General features: G+C 39.3%; 1 protein-coding gene across 1 annotated transcript in view; it reads right to left on the bottom strand.

Annotated features, from left to right (window-relative positions):
* Window positions 1-22,030, bottom strand: part of UVRAG (UV radiation resistance associated) — a 318,729-nt gene that overhangs the window by 249,398 nt on the left and 47,301 nt on the right. The window contains exons 4-5 of the mRNA XM_027083424.1: window positions 18,983-19,144; window positions 4,483-4,557 (exon numbers count right to left, since the gene is read on the bottom strand). Coding sequence (XP_026939225.1) covers window positions 4,483-4,557; window positions 18,983-19,144 — 237 coding nt within the window. The remainder of the gene's footprint in view (window positions 1-4,482; window positions 4,558-18,982; window positions 19,145-22,030) is intronic.

Genomic DNA, 22,030 nt, shown 5'->3' with positions numbered 1-22,030 from the left:
GCCACCAGGGAAGCCCATCTTTACATTTTTAACATGCACACTCGACCACAAGTTTTTCTAAGAAATTCTAAACTTGTTTACTGTCTCTATCCTCCTCCGGAACAACTCAACGACCTCAATGAGTCTTACTCTTTAAAACAGCCTCCCTCACCTTATTACTGTTGTCTAGAGCAGTGCTCCTCAAACTCTCTGTGGGAAAGGGTTGGTTGCTTTTCCTTCAATCCACTGTGAGCTGATACTTTTATAAAATACAAAAAAGGCACAATAATGTCAAATTGCTATAAATGTTTAAAAACATTTACGTCAAGGCTTCCCTGGTGGTGCAGTGGTTAAGAATCCGCCTGCCAATGCAGGGGACACGGGTTTGAGCCCTGGTCTGGGAAGATCCCACATGCCACGGAGCAACTAAGCCCGCGCGCCACAACTACTGAGCCTGCGTTCTAGAGCCCGCAAGCCACAACTCCTGAGCCCAGGTGCCACATCTACTCAGCTTTTATGCTCATTTAGTGTTCATTTCGCCCAGAGGAGCACATCTTTCAGCCAACACCCAAGGCTTCTGCCCACGTCTTTGCATTTCTATTCCATTTCTGTTCCAGAGACGTTTATTATCTTGCTCTTTGCTTGTTTTAGCAAGGTATGCCTCTTTAAACTTCTCTGATTTCATCAATTGCTATTTTTTGTTTGGTTCAGCAGAGGGTCTCACAGTGTGCACTTATAATACCTTCTTGACTGGAAACCCTGCTTATGGCTTTCTTGAAAAAGAAAGAAAGAAAAAAAAACTTTTTAAGGAGATTCAACCTATATGTTAGGTGTTCATTTGAAAGCTGGTACAGGGGGACTTCCTTGGTGGTGCAGTGGTTAAGAATCCACCTGCCAATGCAGGGGACACGGGTTCAAGCCCTGGTCTGGAGAGACTCCACATGCCATGGAGGAACTAAGCCCGTGCGCCACAACTACTGAGCCTGCGCTCTAGAGCTCACGAGCCACAACTACTGAGCCCAGGTGCCACATCTACTTAAGCCTGTGCTCCTAGAGCCCATGCTCTGCAACAAGAGAAGACACTGCAATGAGAAGCCTGCGCACCACAACGAAGAGTAGCACCCACTCACCGCAACCAGAGAAAGCCCGCGCGCAGCAATGAGAACCCAATGCAGCCAAAAGTAAATTAATTAATTTTTTTAAAAAAGCTAGTACAGGGCAAGATAAGCATGCCTTATAAATTTACAAAACTTATTAACTGAAGGACTATAGAATAAAATGTACCACTTATTACAAAACATGTATTCAGTGAACATTTATTGATCATCTGGCCTTGAATCCCAGCTCTGCTACTTAGTAGTTGTGTAATCTTGGGAAAGTTACTTAAGTTCTCTGTGCCAGCATCCTCTTCTATAAAAGGACAATTGTAGGGTTTAAATGAGGTAAAATATATAAAGCACTTAGAATAGTGCCTGGCACATAAGTGCTCACTAAACATTAGACATTATTATTATTGTTAGGGAGAAACACTTACTCTGCATGCCCATGCTTCCACATTAGGAGAAAAACTTTCCACTCCATTTCCCAGGAAAGAAGGTTATAAAGAAAAAAAAAAAAAGTCTACTTTTTCTGTGTCCTTCACTCACTCCTCCCCAGAATAGGCAGGAGCTTGACTGCTGAGTTTGGGAGACGAAACTGAACATGACCGCCTTAGTTCTTTCCAGGTTCCCCCCGATTCAGGAACAGCCTGTGTAAAGTCCACATAAATTCTGCTTTTGTCTTGGAGGGTCAGGATCTGTCCCCATAAGGGGAAGAACGCAGTTTTGCTTGTTTTGTTATTTAGTGGTATGGGGATTCATTTTGGGAGAAAGTACTATATACAAGCTCTTTCAGTTGCACAATTTAAGCCACATTTGCCAATTAGTTTTATCAGTAATAACGCCAACATTCTGATCTCCATTTATCACCTGTCTTATTTCTAAACTTGTTCCAAATTCAGGAGAAGAAGAAAGGGTTATTAGTTATTGACCTACCCGAAATCTCAACTACTATTAGCCTCTGGCTACAAAATTCTTAGGGAGATTACATACAGTAAGAGATATAAAGCTCTTAAAACATTGTTTGATACATAATACATTCAACAGATGTTAACTATTAATATTATTACTATATGCCAGACATCGTGCTAGGTGGTGAGTTGGTTACCTGTTACAGGAGGAGCTTAATCCTTCAACAGACTCAGGATGGCTAAACCCTATAAATGGGACATTACAAACAACAGCACTGGCAGTTCCCACAATTCTCTCATTAAATAAAACATTTTTACTAAGCAAATACCATGTCAAGGACTATGATAGGTACTAGGAATTCAAAATTACATATGGAAATCTGTCCTTAAGAAGCTTACAGACTAGAAAGGAATAAAGAGCTATAAAGTGGTAAAACCTATGTCAAAGGTGTACATAGGGTGCTGATATACTATAGGAACTTAGAAGATGAGGGCTTTAAAATAAAGAAAAAAAGCTTAATAGAGCTTCAACTGAGTTTTGATGAAGTCACCTAGAATAGCTTGCATTTTGCCCAACTGAATGGGCCTTTTTCAGTCTTCATCTTTTTTGACCACCCTCTCCTTAAAAACCAAAAGCCAAACCAAAACAAAAACCTCTCTTTCTTTAGCCTCTGAGATTCCACAAGAGACTTCACTCTCTTTTGCTCATCTATCTCTCACCATTCCTTCTCAGCCACCTTTTCCAAAGCCTCCTCCCATATTTGGCCTCTAAAAGTTGGAGACCCTCACAGGCCCCCTGCTATTAAGCCCCTTTTTTCTCACTGTACAGCTTGTCACTGGTCTATCTTATCTGAACTCACGATTTCAATAACTATTTGCCATTATTATATCTCTATATTTAAATCTCTAACCTACTTCTCTCCTCTGAACTCCAGACTCATCTAATCCAAATGCCTACTTTACACATGGATATCTTGAAGGTATCTCAAAGCCCATGTGATCAAATCTCAACTCACTCACGATCTGCCTCCAACGAAGCTGTCTTCCTCCAGTGTCCTTAGTTCTCTCAGGGCCTGGCACCTTCATCCATCTGGTTACTTCATCTAAGCCAGAAACCCGAAAGTCATCCTTTAACACCTTCTTTTTCCCTACACCCTAAATTCAAACCATCACCAAGTCCTACTGATTTTACCTCCCTAAAGCTTTCCTAAATCTACCTGCTATTCTACCATAAACCTGTTTCAAAGTATCAAATCTCTTACCCTCTGTACTGTAAGATCCTTCTTACTGTCTTCCCACATATATTCTTGCCTCTTCTACAATCAGTCCTTAAAGCAGCCAGAGTGAAATTATTAAAACACAAATCTAATCATATCTCTGCCACGCTAAAAATCCTTCAACACACGCTACTGCTCTTAGGATAAAACCCTTCAAAAGGTTCTGTGTTATGTGGTCCCTGTCTACCTCTCCAGCCTCCTCTGGTATCCTTCTCCCTTATCACCCAGACCTTCCTTCAGTCCCGAAAACTCACCACTTCCCCTAGCACTTCATAGCCTTCCAACATGTTACCCTCCTCTACCTGGAATGCTCTCTCTGTTCAGCCTCCATCCCTCCACATTGTTCATTTCTATTCATCCTCTGGATTGTAACCTTAAAAGTCAAGTCCCCATAGAACTCTCTTGAGCCACTAAAGTAGGTAAGATCCTCATCACATGCTTTTATAGCACCCACCAACATTGTGTTTATATAGTTATCTATCAGGTTACCTTATCAGTGCTTGTCTCCCTCATACACTCCATGACAGCAGGGAAAAAAAATCTGTTTGCTCACCATTGTACCCTTAGCACTTAGAGCACAATAGCTGAGGTACAGCAGGTGCTCAGTAAATAGCTGTTGAATGAATGAAGCATTCTAGCAATAGCATTTCAGACAACCAAGAATTAGAAAACAACATGATCACTAAGAGGAAATAATGTAGAAAATTCACCTCATTGGTTTGTGGCTAGTATTAAGTAGGATAAAGAACATGAAGCGCCTGGCATGGTGCCACAGATAGCAGGTACTTGGTAAATACCTCTCCTTTCTCTAATCACCTTTAGATACAGAGACAGCACAGACTATAATATAAATGACTACAATATAACTTGCCTCAGGTTTCTTAAATTTATTCAAAGTTGTAAAAGATTTCTGAAACAGTTAATAAAATTGTATTACACTTAATTAAAATTTATTATTCTTCCTTAACCTCTAAAGAATTATGTAGAAAACAGCTACATAAGATTTTCTCTTAGGAAAATTAATATAATCTGGATTTAGAAAAGATGTGTTGATGTGGTTACAAAATGAGTTTTCACTTTAAGCATTCACCCTAAGCCACACTAAACAAACTTACAATGATACTTAAAATACGATTCTATTTACACAGAGCTTTTACCTGATACATCAAAGCACACCTGCACTAAACAAAACTCACAGTGTTATGCAAATCCCCTTACCTTATGTTCAAATGGAGCACCATAATAGCCATCATTCAGCCCAAAAATTATTTCATTTTGGTTGCGGGCATGAATCTAAGAGAGGAGGAAAACACATTATTAGTTCATCTCATTCCAATCAAGTTTTAATGTGATTAGAAAATGACAGGACCTACTTCAATGTTGAGAAATAGGTTGGCTACGTCTAACAAGCCAGCAGAAAACAAAACACTTATCATAAGACCAGGTGATCAATTTAGAGTTTCCTGCTTTAGTCAAAGTCCTCGCAAAATCATCACATGAGATCACAGGCACCATCATTCACACACATTTTTCACAAACACTTCTTGAGGTTGTTACAGAAAGCATATTCCTTAAGCATAGGGGATTCAGAGGCACACTCTACATTCTCTGATCTCAAAGAAAACACAGCCCAGTTAGTCTATTAGAGTGCTTTAAAAAACATGAAGCCCTAGAAAAAACATAAAAGATAAATATTATTTTCTAATTTCAAAAAGACATTTTAAAGATAATATCCAATCCTCAAAGTCTTTAAAAGTCTAATTATTTTCTGTCTACTACTCTCTTTCAAATGCAACTGATTCGAGCTTCAGTCAGTGCCAACCTCGAATTAAACTTCACCTAAAAGGTGGGAGAATTAAAACTTTTAAAATTGAAGAACTAAGATTTTTTTTTAAACTCAAAATAGTATAAAGTCTATAAAAACAGATTTAGTTACTTGATCAGAAAGAATTGTGGCTAAAAAAATTTTAATTGCTTCTGCAGTGAAGGATTAATGTGAGGGTTCAAGTGGGGGATTACCAGAATAGAATATTTCATCTCTTCTTTCTAGCTAGAGATAGAAAGGTCAAAGCCAGCAGTAGAAGATTCCTGTGAACATTTATTTGACTTCCATACCTGCTAAATCTATTACTAAAGCAAAATTAATCACATGCTCCCTGTTTACCTACATCATTTACTTAACTGAATACAATACCAAAAGATGGGCCTGCAATAATAAACTTATAATGAAAACTATAAACCAATTTCAAGAAGTGTTTCATTTTATGAGAGAAAAAGAGAAAGCACTACGAAATCAGTTTTAAGATTAGAAGAAACTCAAAATTTTACAAACATAGAATATTTTACACACATATATACCTCAGGAGAAAAAAGATTAAATAAAATCATATGCATCAAAATGTTAACAATGGTTGCAGCTGGGCAGAAGGAGTGCACATAATTTTTTTTTCTCCTCTCTGTGCTTTTCAAAATTTTCCAAATTGTCCACAAAGTACATGGATCACTTTTAAAATCAGAAAAATACATGCCATTTAAAGAAAGGGTGGGGTGAGATCATGGGCAGGAGTGAATCTAACATGAAGGTAAAGTTTTCAAAGCATACGCCTCATAAAGATGGGCATTAAATTGTTGAAAAGTATGACACAACATGTTTCTAGGACTTGAAAAGATACTGGGCTTAAAAAGAAAAAAAATTGAAGTGATCTGAGTTCTAATTCCAACCTTCTAGTGCTTCATAAGGAACTCTGACTTTATAGCCCTAGTGCCTAGCACTCTACTCAATATATAATCGCTAATCAATGTTAATGGGCCATGCTTTAAATCCCTCATCAGCCAAAAGCAGAAACACTCCTTGTTCTGTTTTATTGTGGTGTCATACAGATGAAATGAATCCAAGTATCACTGGATATGAAAGTACTTTTGGAAGTTAGACACAAACAATACTGGGGGAAAAAATCAGAATCAGTCAACCATAGAGCCCTTTGTTCCCAATTAATAAAGAAAATTAACAAAACAGGCTGCATGATACTCCATACTACTTACTATCCTTTACCATTAATTATAGATTACTGACCCCAAAACGTGTCAGAATCTTAATATGGAGACTACAGAATATAGAGCCTTTTAATTCAACCACAATCTTGTATTTTGATCCCTCTATGAAAAAAGGCACACTTTTTAAAGACAGATAATCAAAGTTGGTGAAATGAATAATAAATATAGTCTGAGCAATGGAACAAATAATAGCCTAAATCCACCAATCACTGTGTGACCTTTAACAAGTTACTTAATTTCTCTGAGCTTCTGTTTTCTCAGTCAAATACTGACAGGAAAATAATACTTGCTCACATGACCTTCAAAAGGCCCAAAGTCACTGGGTGCATGTAAAATGATTGTATGAATGTAAAAAGATACCCAAACACTGGAAGAGTATACAATCGCTGTTGGTATTAATACAAAGTTCTAACCACTTAAACTAAGCACAAGAACTTCTGCCACCGCAAGTGCCCCATATAAGCATTATCAACAAATTCTCCAAATTCCCACCTTGAATAGAGCTATTTTCAAACTCCTCTGCTTCTTTGTCATCAAAATTCAAGTCAAAACCAACTTTAGTTCATGACTTCTGGGGAAAACTTCCTGATTAACTCTCTTGTCTCTAAAGGCTATTCAGGAAATTGGCTTGTAGTTGTAGCTCCGGCTACTGTGGACAAGCTGCATCATCACTCTGTCCATTCAAATGACAGCAAAATACACATGACATGTACATGAAACACTTACCAAGACAGACCATAAAATAAATCTCAAAAAGGTTGAAAGGATTAAAATAACACGATTTTCTCTAAACACGACAGAATTAAAGTGGAAATCAACAAAAGAAGGATATCTGAAAACTCCACAAATGTATGAAAATTAAACAGCATACCTCTCAATAACCCTTCGGTCAAGAAGAAATAAAAGAGAAATTAGGAAATATTTCAAATTGAACAAAAACGAAAATGCAGTATCAAAATTGTGGGTCACAGCTAAAGCAATGCTTAGAGGAAAATTTATTAAATGCTTACTTTAGAAAAGAGAAGTCTCAAATCAGTAATCCAGGAATCCTAGTTTAAGAAACTAGCAAATTAGAACAAATTAAACCCAAAGCAGGCAAAAGGAAGAAAATAATAAGAGTAAAAGCAGAAACCAACGAGGGACTTTCCTGGTGCTTCAGTGGTTAAGACTCTGCGCTCCCAATGCAGGAGGCCCAGGTTTGATCCCTGGTCAGGTAATTAGATCCCACATGCTGCAACTAAGACCTGGCACAGCCAAATAAATAATTTTATTTTCTTTATTTTTTTTTTTTTTTCCCGGTACGCAGGCCTCTCACTGTTGTGGCCTCTCCCGTTGCGGAGCACAGGCTCCAGACGCGCAGGCTCAGCGGCCATGGCTCACCGGCCCAGCCGCTCCACGGCATGTGGGATCTTCCCGGACTAGGGCACGAACCCGTGTCCCCTGCATCGGCAGGCGGACTCTCAACCACTGCGCCACCAGGGAAGCCCCAATAAATATTTTTTTAAAAAAGGAAAAAAGCAGAAATCAATGAAATTGAAAAAGATAATAAGTGAAACCTCTTTCAGTGATCTGCAACCCAATTTCAATGGGGTGGGTGGGTAGTTCCCACACCAACAATAAGCAATTCTTGGACACCAGCAGGGTGTCCTGCTCTCAGGCCTGCATCAGATTCCACAGGTTAAGGGTTCAGTCCTACAAGACTGCCCCACACACATGGAAGGCCAGTCAAAGACCCAGATTGCAATCTGTGCTTCTAATTAACTGGCTACAGATTAGAGGTTCCAATTTAGAATATCAATCCCAAGTGCAGGTGTTACCTGTACTTCTGACCAACTGGCTGTAAATCAGAGGTTCCCACAACCTAGTCCTCAGGTTCGATTAATTTGCTAGCGTGGCTCGCAGAACTCAGAGAAATATTTTACTTACTGATCACCAGTTTATTAAGAATGTAACTCAGGGAACAGCCAAATAGAAGAGCTGCATAGGGCAAGGTATGGGGAAAGGGCACAAAGCTTCTATGCCCTCTCAAAGTGCACCATACTGCCCAATCTCTATGTGTTCACCAACTCAGAAGCTCTCAGAACCCCATCCTTTGGAGTTTTTATGGAGGCTTTATTACACAGGCATGACTGATTAAATCATTGACCACTGGCAATTGATTCAACCTCCAATCCCTCTCCTCTCCCAAGAGGTCAGACGGTGGGACCGAAAGTTCCAATCCTCTAATCCTCTTATCACATGGTTGCTCCGTAGGCAACCAGCCCCCACCCTTAGGTGCTTTTCAAAAGTCACCTCATTAACATAACAAAAGACATCTTTATCACATTCAACACTTAGGAAATTCCAAGAGTTCTAGAAGTGAGCCAAGAACTGTGCATCAAATATATATATATTTCTTATAAAACACAATATTGCAAAACCAAACACTAGATCTTTGAAAAGCTGATAAAACTGATAAATCTCTACTCAGAGTAATCAAGAGAAAAAGGGAGGGGCTGGGAAGATGGCGGAAGAGTAAGACGCGGAGATCACCTTCCTCCCCACAGATACACCAGAAATACATCTACACGTGGAACAAGTCATACAGAACACCTACTGAATGCTGGCAGAAGACCTCAGACCTCCCAAAAGGCAAGAAACTCCCCACGTACCTGGGTAGGACAAAAGAAAAAAAAAAGAAAAAACAGAGACAAAAGAATAGGGACGGCACCTGCACCAGTGGGAGGGAGCTGTGAAGAAGGAAAGGTCTCCACACACTAGGAAGCCCCTTCGCGGGCGGAGACTGCGGGAGGAGGACGGGGGAGCTTCGCAGCCGCGGAGGAGAGCGCAGCAACAGGGGTGCGGAGGGCAAAGCGGGGAGATTCCCGCATAGAGGATCGGTGCCGACCGGCACTCACCAGCCCGAGAGGCTTGTCTGCTCACCCGCCAGGACAGGCGGGGCTGGGAGCTGAGGCTCGGGCTTCGGTCGGAGCGCAGGGAAAGGACTGGGGTTGGCGGCGTGAACACAGCATGCAGGGGATTAGTGCGCCACGCTTAGCCGAGAGGGAGTCCGGGGAAAAGTCTGGACCTGCCGAAGAGGCAAGAGACTTTTTCTTACCTCTTTGTTTCCTGGTGCGCGAGGACAGGGGTTTAAGAGCGCTGCTTAAAGGAACTCCAGAGACGGGCGCGAGCCGCGGCTAAAAGCACGGACCTCAGAGACGGGCGCGAGCCGCGGCTAAAAGCGCGGACCCCAGAGACGGGCAGGAGACGCTAAGGCTGCTGCTGCCGCCACCAAGGGGCCTGTGTGCGAGCACAGGGCACTATCCACACCTCTCTTCCGGGGAGCCTGTGCAGCCCACCACTGCCAGGTTCCCGGGACCCACGGACAACTTCCCCAGGAGAACGCACGGCGCGCCTCAGGCTCGTGCAACGTCATGCGGGCCTCGGCCGCCGCAGGCCCGCCCCGCCCGCCGTGCGCCCCCCCCCCCCCCCCCCCCCCGCCCCCGCCTGAGTGCGCCAGAGCCGCCGAATCACCGGCTCCTTTAACCCCGTCCTGTCTGAGCAAAAAACAGACGCCCTCCAGCGACCTACATGCAGAGGCGGGGCCAAATCCAAAACTGAGCACCTGTGAGCTGTGAGAACAAAGAAGAGAGAGGGAAATCTCTCCCAGCAGCCTCAGAAGCAGCGGATTAAAGCTCCGCAATCAACTTGATATACCCTGCATCTGTGGAATACATGAATAGACAACGAATCATCCCAAATTGAGGAGGTGGACTTCGAGAGCAAGATTTATGATTTTTTTCCCCTTTTCCTCTTTTTGTGAGTGTGTATGTGTATGCTTCTGTGTGAGACTTTGTCTGTATAGCTTTGCTTCCACCATTTGTCCTAGGGTTCTATCCGTCCGTTTTTTTAAAAAAAATTTTTCTTAATAATTAATTTTAATAACTTTATTATACTTTTCCCCCCTCCCTCCCTCCCTCCCTCCCTCCCTCCCTTCCTCCCTTCCTTCCTTCCTCCCTCCCTCCCTCCCTTCCTTCCCTCCTTTAGACAACGAATCATCCCAAATTGAGGAGGTGGACTTTGAGAGCAAGATTTATGATTTTTTCCCCTTTACCTCTTTTTGTGAGGGTGTATGTGTATGCTTCTGTGTAAGATTTTGTCTGTATAGCTTTGCTTCCACCATTTGTCCTAAGGTTCTATCCGTCCTTTTTTTTTCTAAATTATTTTTTAATTTAATAACTTTATTATACTTTATTTTATTTTACTGTATCTTCTTTCTTTTTTCCTTCCTTCCTTCCCTCCTTCCTTCCTCCCTCCCTCCTTTCTTTCCTTCTTTTCTCCTTCCTTCCTTCCTTCCTTCCTCCCTTCCTCCCTTCCTCCCTTCCTCCCTTCCTATTCTTTCTCTCTACTTTTTCTCCCTTTTATTCTGACCCGTGTGGATGAAAGGCTCTTGGTGCTGCAGCCAGGAGTCAGTGCTGTGCCTCTGAGGTGGGAGAGCCAACTTCAGGGCACTGGTCAACAAGAGACCTCCCAGCTCCACATAATATCAAACAGCGAAAATCTCCCAGAGATCTCCATCTCAACACCAGCACCCAGCTTCACTCAATGACCAGCAAGCTACAGTGCTGGACAACCTATGCCAAACAACTAACAAAACAGGAACACAACCCCACCCATTAGCAGAGAGGCTGCCTAAAATCATAATAAGTCCACAGACACCCAAAAACACACCACCAGACGTGGACCTGCCCACTGGAGAGACAAGATCCAGCCTCATCCACCAGAACACAGGCACTAGTCCCCTCCAGCAGGAAGCCGACAAAACCCACTGAAGCAACCTTAGCCACTGGGGACAGACACCAAAAACAACGGGAACTACGAACCTGCAGCCTGCAAAAATGAGACCCCAAAAACAGTAAGATAAGCAAAATGAGAAGACAGAAAAACACACAGCAGATGAAGGAGCAAGATAAAAATGCACCAGACCTAACAAATGAAGAGGAAATAGGCAGTCTACCTGAAAAAGAATTCAGAATAATGATAGTAAAGATGATCCAAAATCTTGGACATAGAATGGAGAAAATGCAAGAAACCATAAACAAGAACCTAGAAGCACTAAAGATGAAACAAACAATGATGAACAACACAATAAGTGAAATGAAAAAGACTCTAGATGGGATCAATAGCAGAATAACTGAGGCAGAAGAATGGATAAGTGACCTGGAAGATAAAATAGTGGAAATAACTACTGCAGAGCAGAATAAAGAAAAAAGAATGAAAAGAACTGAGGAGAGTCTCAGAGACCTCTGGGACAACATTAAACACACCAACATTCGAATTATAGGGGTTCCAGAAGAAGAAGAGAAAAAGAAAGGGACTGAGAAAATATTTGAAGAGATTATGGTTGAAAATTCCCTAATATGGGAAGGGAAATAGTTAATCAAGTCCAGGAAGCACAGAGAGTCCCATACAGGATAAATCCAAGGAGAAATATGCCAAGACACATATTAATCAAACTGTCAAAAATTAAATACAAAGAAAGCATATTAAAAGCAGCAAGGGAAAAACAACAAATAACACACAAGGGAATCCCCATAAGGTTAACAGCTGATCTCTCAGCAGAAACTCTGCAAGCCAGAAGGGACTGGCAAGACATATTGAAAATGATGAAGGAGAAAAACCTGCAACCAAGATTACTCTACCCAGCAAGGATCTCATTCAGATTTGATGGAGAAATTAAAACCTTTACAGACAAGCAAAAGCTGAGAGAGTTCAGCACCACCAAACCAGCTTTACAACAAATGCTAAAGGAACTTCTCTAGGCAAGAAACACAAGAGAAGGAAAAGACCTATAGTAACGAACCCAAAACAATTTAGAAAATGGGAATAGGAACATACATATCTATAATTACCTTAAATGTAAATGGACTAAATGCTCCCACCAAAAGACACAGATTGGCTGAATGGATACAAAAACAAGACCCATATATATGCTGTCTACAAGAGACCCACTTCAGACCTAGAGTCACATACAGACTGAAAGTAAGGGGATGGAAAAAGATATTCCATGCAAATGGAAACCAAAAGAAAGCTGGAGTAGCAATTCTCATATCAGACAAAATAGACTTTAAAATAAAGACTATTAGAAGAGACAAAGAAGGACACTACATAATGATCAAGGGATCGATCCAAGAAGAAGATATAACAATTGTAAATATTTATGCACCCAACATAGGAGCACCTCAATACATAAGGCAAATACTAACAGCCATAAAAGGGGAAATGGACAGTAACACATTCATAGTAGGGGACTTTAACACCCCACTTTCACCAATGGACAGATCATCCAAAATGAAAATAAATAAGGAAACACAAGCTTTAAATGATACATTAAACAAGATGGACTTAATTGATATTTATAGGACACTCCATCCAAAAACAACAGAATACACATTTTTCTCAAGTGCTCATGGAACACTTTCCAGGATAGATCATATATTGGGTCACAAATCAAGCCTTGGTAAATTTAAGAAAATTGAAACTGTATCAAGTATCTTTTCCGACCACAACACCATGAGACTAGATATCAATTACAGGAAAAGATCTATAAAAAATACAAACACATGGAGGCTAAACAATACACTACTTAATAACAAAGTGATCACTGAAGAAATCAAAGAGGAAATCAAAAAATACCTAGAAACAAATGACAATGGAGACCCAACGACCCAAAACCTATGGGATGCAGCAAAAGCAGTTCTAAGAGGGAAGTTTATAGCAATACAAGCCCACCTTAAGAAGCAGGAAACATCTCGAATAAACAACCTACGCTTGCATCTAAAGCAATTAGAGAAAGAAGAACAAAAAAAACCCTTCCTTAGCAGAAGGAAAGAAATCATAAAAATCAGATCAGAAATAAATGACAAAGAAATGAAGGAAACAATAGCAAAGATGAAACTAAAAGCTGGTTCTTTGAGAAGATAAACAAAATAGATAAACCATTAGCCAGACTCATCAAAAAAAAAAGGAAGAAGACTCAAATCAATAGAATTAGAAATGAAAAAGGAGAAGTAACAACTGACACTGCAGAAATACAAAAGATCATGAGAGATTACTACAAGCAACTCTATGCCAATAAAATGGACAACCTGGAAGAAATGGACAAATTCTTAGAAATGCACAACCTGCCAAGACTGAATCAGGAAGAAATAGAAAATATGAACAGACCAATCACAAGCACTGAAATTGAAACTGTGATTAAAAATCTTCCAACAAACAAAAGCCCAGGACCAGATGGCTTCACAGGCAAATTCTATCAAACATTTAGAGAAGAGCTAACACCTATCCTTCTCAAACTCTTCCAAAATATAGCAGAGGGAGGAACACTCCCAAATTCCTTCTACGAGGCCACCATCACCTTGATACCAAAACGAGACAAGGATGTCACAAAGAAAGAAAACTACAGGCCAATATCACTGATAAATATAGATGCAAAAATCCTCAACAAAATACTAGCAAACAGAATCCAACAACACATTAAAAGGATCATACAACATGATCAAGTGGGGTTTGTTCCAGGAATGCAAGGATTCTTCAATATACGCAAATCTATCTATGTGATAAACCATATTAACAAATTGAAGGAGAAAAACCATATGATCATCTCAATAGATGCAGAGAAAGCTTTTGACAAAATTCAACACCCATTTATGATAAAAACTCTGCAGAAAGTAGGCATAGAGGGAACTTTCCTCAACATAATAAAGGCCATATGTGACAAGCTCACAGCCAACATCATCCTCAATGGTGAAAAACTGAAATCATTTCCACTAAGATCAGGAACAAGACAAGGGTGCCCACTCTCACCACTCTTATTCAACATAGTTTTGGAAGTTTTAGCCACAGCAATCAGAGAAGAAAAGGAAATAAAAGGAATCCAAATCGGAAAAGAAGTAAAGCTGTCACTGTTTGCAGATGACATGATACTATACATAGAGAATCCTAAAGATGCTACCAGAAAACTACTAGAGCTAATCAATGAATTTGGTAAAGTAGCAGGATACAAAATTAATGCACAGAAATCTCTGGCATTCCTATACTCTAATGATGAAAAATCTGAAAGTGAAATCAAGAAAACACTCCCATTTACCATTGCAACAAAAAGAATAAAATATCTAGGAATAAACCTACCTAAGGAGACAAAAGACCTGTATGCAGAAAATTATAAGACACTGATGAAAGAAATTAAAGATGATACAAATAGATGGAGAAATATACCATGTGCTTGGATTGGAAGAATCAACATTGTGAAAATGACTATACTACCCAAAGCAATCTATAGATTCAATGCAATCCCTATCAAACTGCCAATGGCATTTTTCAGAGAACTAGAACAAAAAATTTCACAATTTGTATGGAAACACAAAAGACCCTGAATAGGGGAAGCAATCTTGAGAACGAAAAACAGAGCTGGAGGAATCAGGCTCCCTGACTTCAGACTATACTACAAAGCTACAGTAATCAAGACAGTATGGTACTGGCACAAAAACAGAAAGATAGATCAATGGAACAGGATGGAAAGCCCAGAGATAAACCCATGCACATATGGTCACCTTATCTTTGATAAAGGAGGGAGGAATGTACAGTGGAGAAAGGACAGCCTCTTCAATAAGTGGTGCTGGGAAAACTGGACAGGTACATGTAAAAGTATGAGATTAGATCACTCCCTAACACCATACACAAAAATAAGCTCAAAATGGATTAAAGACCTAAATGTAAGGCCAGACACTATCAAACTCTTAGAGGAAAATATAGGCAGAACACTCTATGACATAAATCACAGCAAGACCCTTTTTGACCCACCTCCTAGAGAAATGGAAATAAAAACAAAAATAAACAAATGGGACCTAATGAAACTTCAAAGCTTTTGCACAGCAAAGGAGACCATAAACAAGACGAAAAGATAACCCTCAGAATGGGAGAAAATATTTGAAAATGAAGCAACTGACAAAGGATTAATTTCCAAAATTTACAAGCATCTCATGCAGCTCAATAACAAAACAACAAACAACCCAATCCAAAAATGGGCAGAAGACCTAAATAGACATTTCTCCAAAGAAGATATACAGACTGCCAACAAACACATGAAAGAATGCTCAACATCATTAATCATTAGAGAAATGCAAATCAAAACTACAATGAGATATCATCTCACACCAGTCAGAATGGCCATCATCAAAAAATCTAGAAACAATAAATGCTGGAGAGGGTGTGGAGAAAAGGGAACACTCTTGCACTGCCGGTGGGAATGTGAATTGGTTCAGCCACTATGGAGAACAGTATGGAGGTTCCTTAAAAAACTACAAATAGAACTACCATATGACCCAGCAATCCCACTACTGGGCATATACCCTGAGAAAACCAAAATTCAAAAAGAGTCATGTACCAAAATGTTCATTGCACCTCTATTTACAATAGCCCGGAGATGGAAACAACCTAAGTGCCCACCATCGGATGAATGGATAAAGAAGATGTGGCACATACATACAATGGAATATTATTCAGCCATAAAAAGAAACGAAAGTGAGCTATATGTAATGAGGTGGATAGACCTAGAGTCTGTCATACAGAGTGAAGTAAGTCAGAAAGAAAAAGACAAATACCGTATGCTAACACATATATATGGAATTTCAAGAAAAAAAAATGTCATGAAGAACCTAGGGGCAAGACAGGAATAAATACACAGACCTACTGGAGAACGGACTTGAGGATATGGGGAGGGGGAAGGGTGAGCTGTGACAAAGCGAGAGAGAGGCATGGACATATATACACTACCAAACGTAAGGTAGATAGCTAGTGGGAAGCAGCCGCAGAGCACAGGGAGATCAGCTCCGTGCTTTGTGACCCCCTGGAGGGGTGGGATAGGGAGGGTGGGAAGGAGGGAGATGCAAGAGGGAAGAAATATGGGAACATATGTATATGTATAACTGATTCACTTTGTTATAAAGCAGAAACTAACACACCATTGTAAAGCAATTATACCCGAATAAAGATGTTAAAAAAAAAAAAGAAAAAGAAAGATGCTATGATGATCCATGTAAAAAAAAAGTATGACACTTAAAAATAATGAAAAGACAAGCCACAGATTAGCAGAAAATATTTGGAAAATATATATCTCATAAAGGACTAACTCATACAGAACACCTAAAGAAATTTTACAAGTCACAATAATGAGAAATCAATCAAGCAAATAAAAAATGGGCAAAAGATCTGAATGAACATTTCACAAAAAAAGAAGGTAGGGGGATTGATGGCAGATAAACGTATCTTTTAAATGCACAACATCATTTCATCATTAGGAAAATTAAAATCAGTATGAGATACCACTTTATCAGAATAGTGAAAATTAAAAAGACTGACAATAATAAGCCCTTACAAAGATAAGGAACTATCATACATTGCTGATGGGAAGGCAGAATGACAGTCACCCTGAAAAAAGAGTTTCACAGTTTCTTATAAATTTCAACATAGCACTTACCATTAGAACCAGAAATTCCAATACTGGGTATTTATTCAAGAGAAATGACAACTTACATCAACACAAAGACCTATATTTAAATATTCACAGCAGCATTATTCATTGTAGTGATGGTTACTTACTTCATACATTTGTCAAACTCATTGAACTGTATACATTAAAAGGGTAAATTTTATTGTATGTAAATTATAACTCAAAAAAACCTAACCTGTAAAAAAATTTCTTTCAAAAGTCATCCATTCCCTGACTCTATCCAGGTCTGTCTACATACCTCTTAAACATACTCCCATAGCTCTCTTTGCAGCTATTCACCGATCATCAGTTTACCGGGTCTAAGAACCTTATCTGACTCATCTCTGGATCCTTAACACTAAGAACGATGCCTGCTAGAAAGCAGATGACCAATCAATGAACCTCAGTGATCCTGGCTATTAACCTAACACATCTTAGCCTTGCTTTCCTCTAAAAATTTGTAATTCTATTATATCTGATTTTCTAGTAGCCTGTTACTTGTTATACCTATTTCATAAGTGACTTTCTACAGGATATTAAGTGTCTAGTTGGCTTAGAAAAATGTTTTCTCTTTCTCTTGTTCTCTGCGATACCAACATAACCAACTTTGTAAGAAGGCACCTGAATGCTAACTCTCTGAAATTAGGGTAAGTTAGACATAAGCACAGCTGGGTATTTTAAGAAAACAACCACCTAAGGAATGTGTGAACTGAAAAGCATGATGAAGGCCATCTTCTCTGGCCAAAAAAAACCCCTCCCCTACAAGCCTATAGCCCTGCAACTCTAATGTTAAGAAGCCCCACCCCCACACAACATAAACAAGTGCTTAATATCATAATCTATACACAGAGAGCCAACTCCGGCATGTAGCAAGATAGAAAGAGTACGTGCCTCAGGGCAGGGCTGGTTAGCCAGGCTAAAGGCAACAAGCATTTGGTACTAAAAGAGAGGAGAAAGACCCTAAGCCACAAGTCAGTACTTCATGAGTTTTAATTAAGACCAGCCCTAAAACAAAAGAAAAAAAATAAAAATAAAACAGAATTTGTAGCAGGTTAGAATTTAGTTAAGCAAAATATTCATTGCATGCATTGTTCTGGTCACTATAAAAGAACACAAAATAAAGTATAGTATGCAAAATAAGGGAAGAGCTGTTTTGCTTTTTTTTTAATCTGAAAAAGAAAAATGTAGAATTGTTTCTCTAAAAGAAACATACCAGAAAGTATATACTGAATAAATAGTAAAAAATATGAAGCATGTTTGTAGATATAACTAACATTTTAGGGTTACCTTTATCAGTAGTCCCACAGGTATCACAAAATAGAAATGGCATTTATTCCAATGTGGGCTGAGTGGTTACCAAGGACTACATGTATATACCAGTGTGGTACAGCAGAAAGAGAATGAATTTTTAAGTCAGGCCTAATTTAAATCCCAGCTCCACCTAGCAGTGTGATCTTGATACTTTCTTAAATTCTCTGAGGCACAATTTTCCCATCAGGAAACTATGGGCAATAATATCAACTTTCACAAGGTCACTATAAACATTAACTGTAATTACTTACGTCTGGGTATGGCAAACAGGTTTCATTTCAGATGCAATGCTGATATGTTTCTAGTTGCATCCTGGAACACTGTGTTAGAAAGGATTATGGAGCTACTTCTGAGCTCAGCTGTAAGAGTGCTATGATGAGTTAGCTACATCAGTCATGGGGAATGGGTAGCAGTATATGAGCCAGGCATTTGTCATCCCTGTGCTCAATAAACAGAAGCTCTTCTTATTCTTGGAATAACCCCACTCTACTGGTCATAAGAGAGTGCTTATTTTCAACTTAATTTTCAGATTCTAGGGGAAACATCCAATAGGACAGAACAAGCAGAGTGCTATGAGAAAGCATATGCTTTTCTACCTGCCCCCCCAAAAAAATATCCTCTTAAATTATCAGCTTAAGGCAGTTCTTCATAAATATTTTCAGTCATTTTTTAAACCTGGCAATGACTCAAATTTCTGTAAGTAAGTGAACAATCATAAAGGGTCTCTCTTTATAATAGGAAATGTAGAATCAGAAGATTCAACAGAAAAAGCTAGACTGTTCATTTAGAGAAGACAACTACTTGAAACTGCAGTCTAAAAATTACCTGCTGACCCAAATATTTCAGCCCATCCAAACAGACTTTCCATTCAATCAACAGCTGGTAGATGTCCTCCTTTCCACCCCAAATCTTCACCACGAAACAAGACACAGATGTATCGAGACGGTCCGGCATTATTCCAAAATCAAGACTCCGCCATGTTGGATTCTGTTGATGGAAATGAAAACATGCTTTAGGAAGACCCTAAATGTTTACGGTTTACAGTTATTTCAGTTAGGTTGTACATCATTTTGTTCTTTAACCAAAAGAACTTATAAATATACTAAATTGCAAACTTAAGAAGACATTCCAATTAACATAAAGAGGGTGATATCGGTACTTTTTAATTTCTCTGCTTATTTATTATAGTCAATAGAAGGAGCATATATTCTAATCTCTCATTAACATGGCTTCCTATGGTAATTCATTTATTTATTCAACACAATACACAATTATTAAGAAGCAACTTATACACAATGCCCTCAAAGTACCTCCAACTTGTTGCTGGATTCAAACCTCCCTTTAAATAATTACATTGTTTCATGAAAAGTGCAATATGCAAAAGGTTACAAAGTAGCACAGGAGGGAATAATAAACTTGGAAGGCACAGGGGAAAGACAGCACACAGGCTATGAAACTTGGCTTTTATAGGACAAACAGTAGTTCACCAGATTAAAATAAGGAATTGCAGGCAAAGGGAAAATAATATACAAGGGCTCAGAGGTGTGAAATAGCACAGTGTGGTCAGGGAACTAAGACAACTGCTGGAGCACACAACACAAGAGCGGCAGGACGCAGAGCTGGAGAGACCAACACGAGACTCCTTGCCAAGGAGGTGGTACTTTACTGTGTACAAGACGTGGGGCTACTGAAAGGTTTTAAGGTTAAGAATGGCATGGTCAACTTTATGCTCTGAAAGAACTTTGTTTTTCATTAAGAGGATTATCCAGATAGTTGAAACATTCTTTGAAAAGTGAAAAAGTTAAGGGGCTTTAATATTATCAATAGACGTGAACTACAATGCATCGATTACTTACTTTCATTTATTTCCCTTACATTAAATGTTAGGGCTTTCATTGCTGAATGTAACTATAATTAATTTCATTAAATTATCAATTTTCATATTACACAAATCAGTAAATCAAAAGGTCCTCATATAAGGGTAATTAGTCTTTGCTTTGTGGCAGTTTTTCTTCCTGACCAAAGTGGGGACAGAGTAGGGCAGTGTTTTTGTTTTAGGGGATATATTGATGTATGTGTTTTTGTGGGTTTGGCTGTTGACATTTCAGGAGTGGGAACATGACTTCCAGTTTCATGGCACTTACGTCTGATCTATCTTTTTCACTTGTATATTTTTATTGTCTGATTTTCTTGCATTAAAATAAAAGCTCTGATAGAAACATTGCCTGATTTGTTTACCACAAGATCCCCAAAGTTTGAAAAGTACCTGCTATGTGCTCAATAAATATTTGCTGCTGGTGGCGCAGTGGTTAAGAATCTGCCTGCTAATGCAGGGGACATGGGCTCGAGCCCTGGTCCGGGAAGATCCCACATGCCACAGAGCAACTAAGCCCGTGCGCCACAACTACTCAGCCTGTGCTCTAGAGCCCATGAGCCACAACTACTGAGTCCACACGCCGCAACTACTGAAGCCCGCGAGCGTAGAGCCCATGCTCTGCAACAAGAGAGGCCACCGCAATGAGAAGACTGTGCACCACAACAAAGGGTAGCCCCTGCTCGCCACAACTAGAGAAAGCCTGCACGCAGCAACAAAGACCCAACACGGCCATAAATTAATTAATTAATTAAAAATATATATATTTGCTGAATGAGTGAATGAATGTCCAATTAACCAAAATGGATGTTTGAGGACACCAAAAGATTATCGATAAATAGCATGATAATAACACAATAAACACATTGTGCAATCAGCTTTATTCTGATTCCACACCATCCAAGAATTTCAACCTAAGATCAACAGAACTCCATTCTTACATGACCCCCAGTCTCTATCCCACCATAATTGTTTTAGCAACCCTTCTAGATAGGGGTAGAGTTTCATTTAAAAATGAAGATAAACATTAAGGTCTAGGAATAACCAGGCAGACCTGTACTACAAGAAATGCTAAAGGAAGTTCTTCAGGCTGAAGAGAAATGACACCAGATAGAAACCTGGATCTTTAAGAAGGAATAAAAAGCACTGGCAATGGTAAACATGGAGTAAATATAAAAGACCATGTATTTTTCTTATTTTATTTATATCATATATGTCTGTTTAAAGCAAAAGCTATAACTGTATAAAGGGTTTTATAACATATATATAGGTTCACAAATATGAAAGTAATAGCACAAATGAGACAAGGTGGCCAACTGGAACGATACTGTTGCCAGGTTCTCCTGTTTTACATGAAGTAGTTAAGCGTACATATAGTAATCCCTAAAGCAATGATTAAAAAATCAATGCAAAGAAGTACAGCTGAAAAGGCAAGGCAAGAATGTAAAATAGAATATGAAAAAAAAATACATACTGCACGATGATTCCATTTATATGAGGTTCTAAAAGAGGCAAAACAAATCTGTGGTGAAAAATGGTTTCCTTTTGTGGGGGGAGGGCTTGGGCACAAGGGAACTTTCTGAAATGATAGGAAATGTACATATCTTGACAGGTATGTATGCACTTATCAAAGCTCAGCAAATTACATAGTTAAAATCTGTGCATTTCATTGTATATGGCTTTTACTTCAGGGAAAAAAAACTGTAAACACTGAACTCTAATGTATAGGTCTGCTTCTTATAGTGGTAAGGATTAGCAATTCTAAAGCCACTTTCTGTGTATTCTAAGCATGAGTAAAGATGTTGAGGACAGTGGAAGCCAGGTTTTTCACTGCCGGAGAATGGAGTTACAAATGAACTGAGTTCAGTTGGATTGAAAATGGAGATGTTGGTATGAATGCATGGTTTTTAAAAGATAGACCGATACACAGATAGATAGAGCAAAAGATACAGGGTGTGTGTGTGTGTGTGTGTGTGTGTGTGTGTGTGTGTGTGTGTGTG

Source organism: Aethalodelphis obliquidens, unplaced genomic scaffold (genome assembly GCF_003676395.1).
Source record: "Aethalodelphis obliquidens isolate GAN/ISIS:26980383/991018 unplaced genomic scaffold, ASM367639v1 scaffold50, whole genome shotgun sequence".
NCBI lineage: Eukaryota > Metazoa > Chordata > Mammalia > Artiodactyla > Delphinidae > Aethalodelphis > Aethalodelphis obliquidens.
Note: the sequence above shows the minus strand (reverse complement) of the source record. Positions and strands in the feature narration are given on the sequence as shown.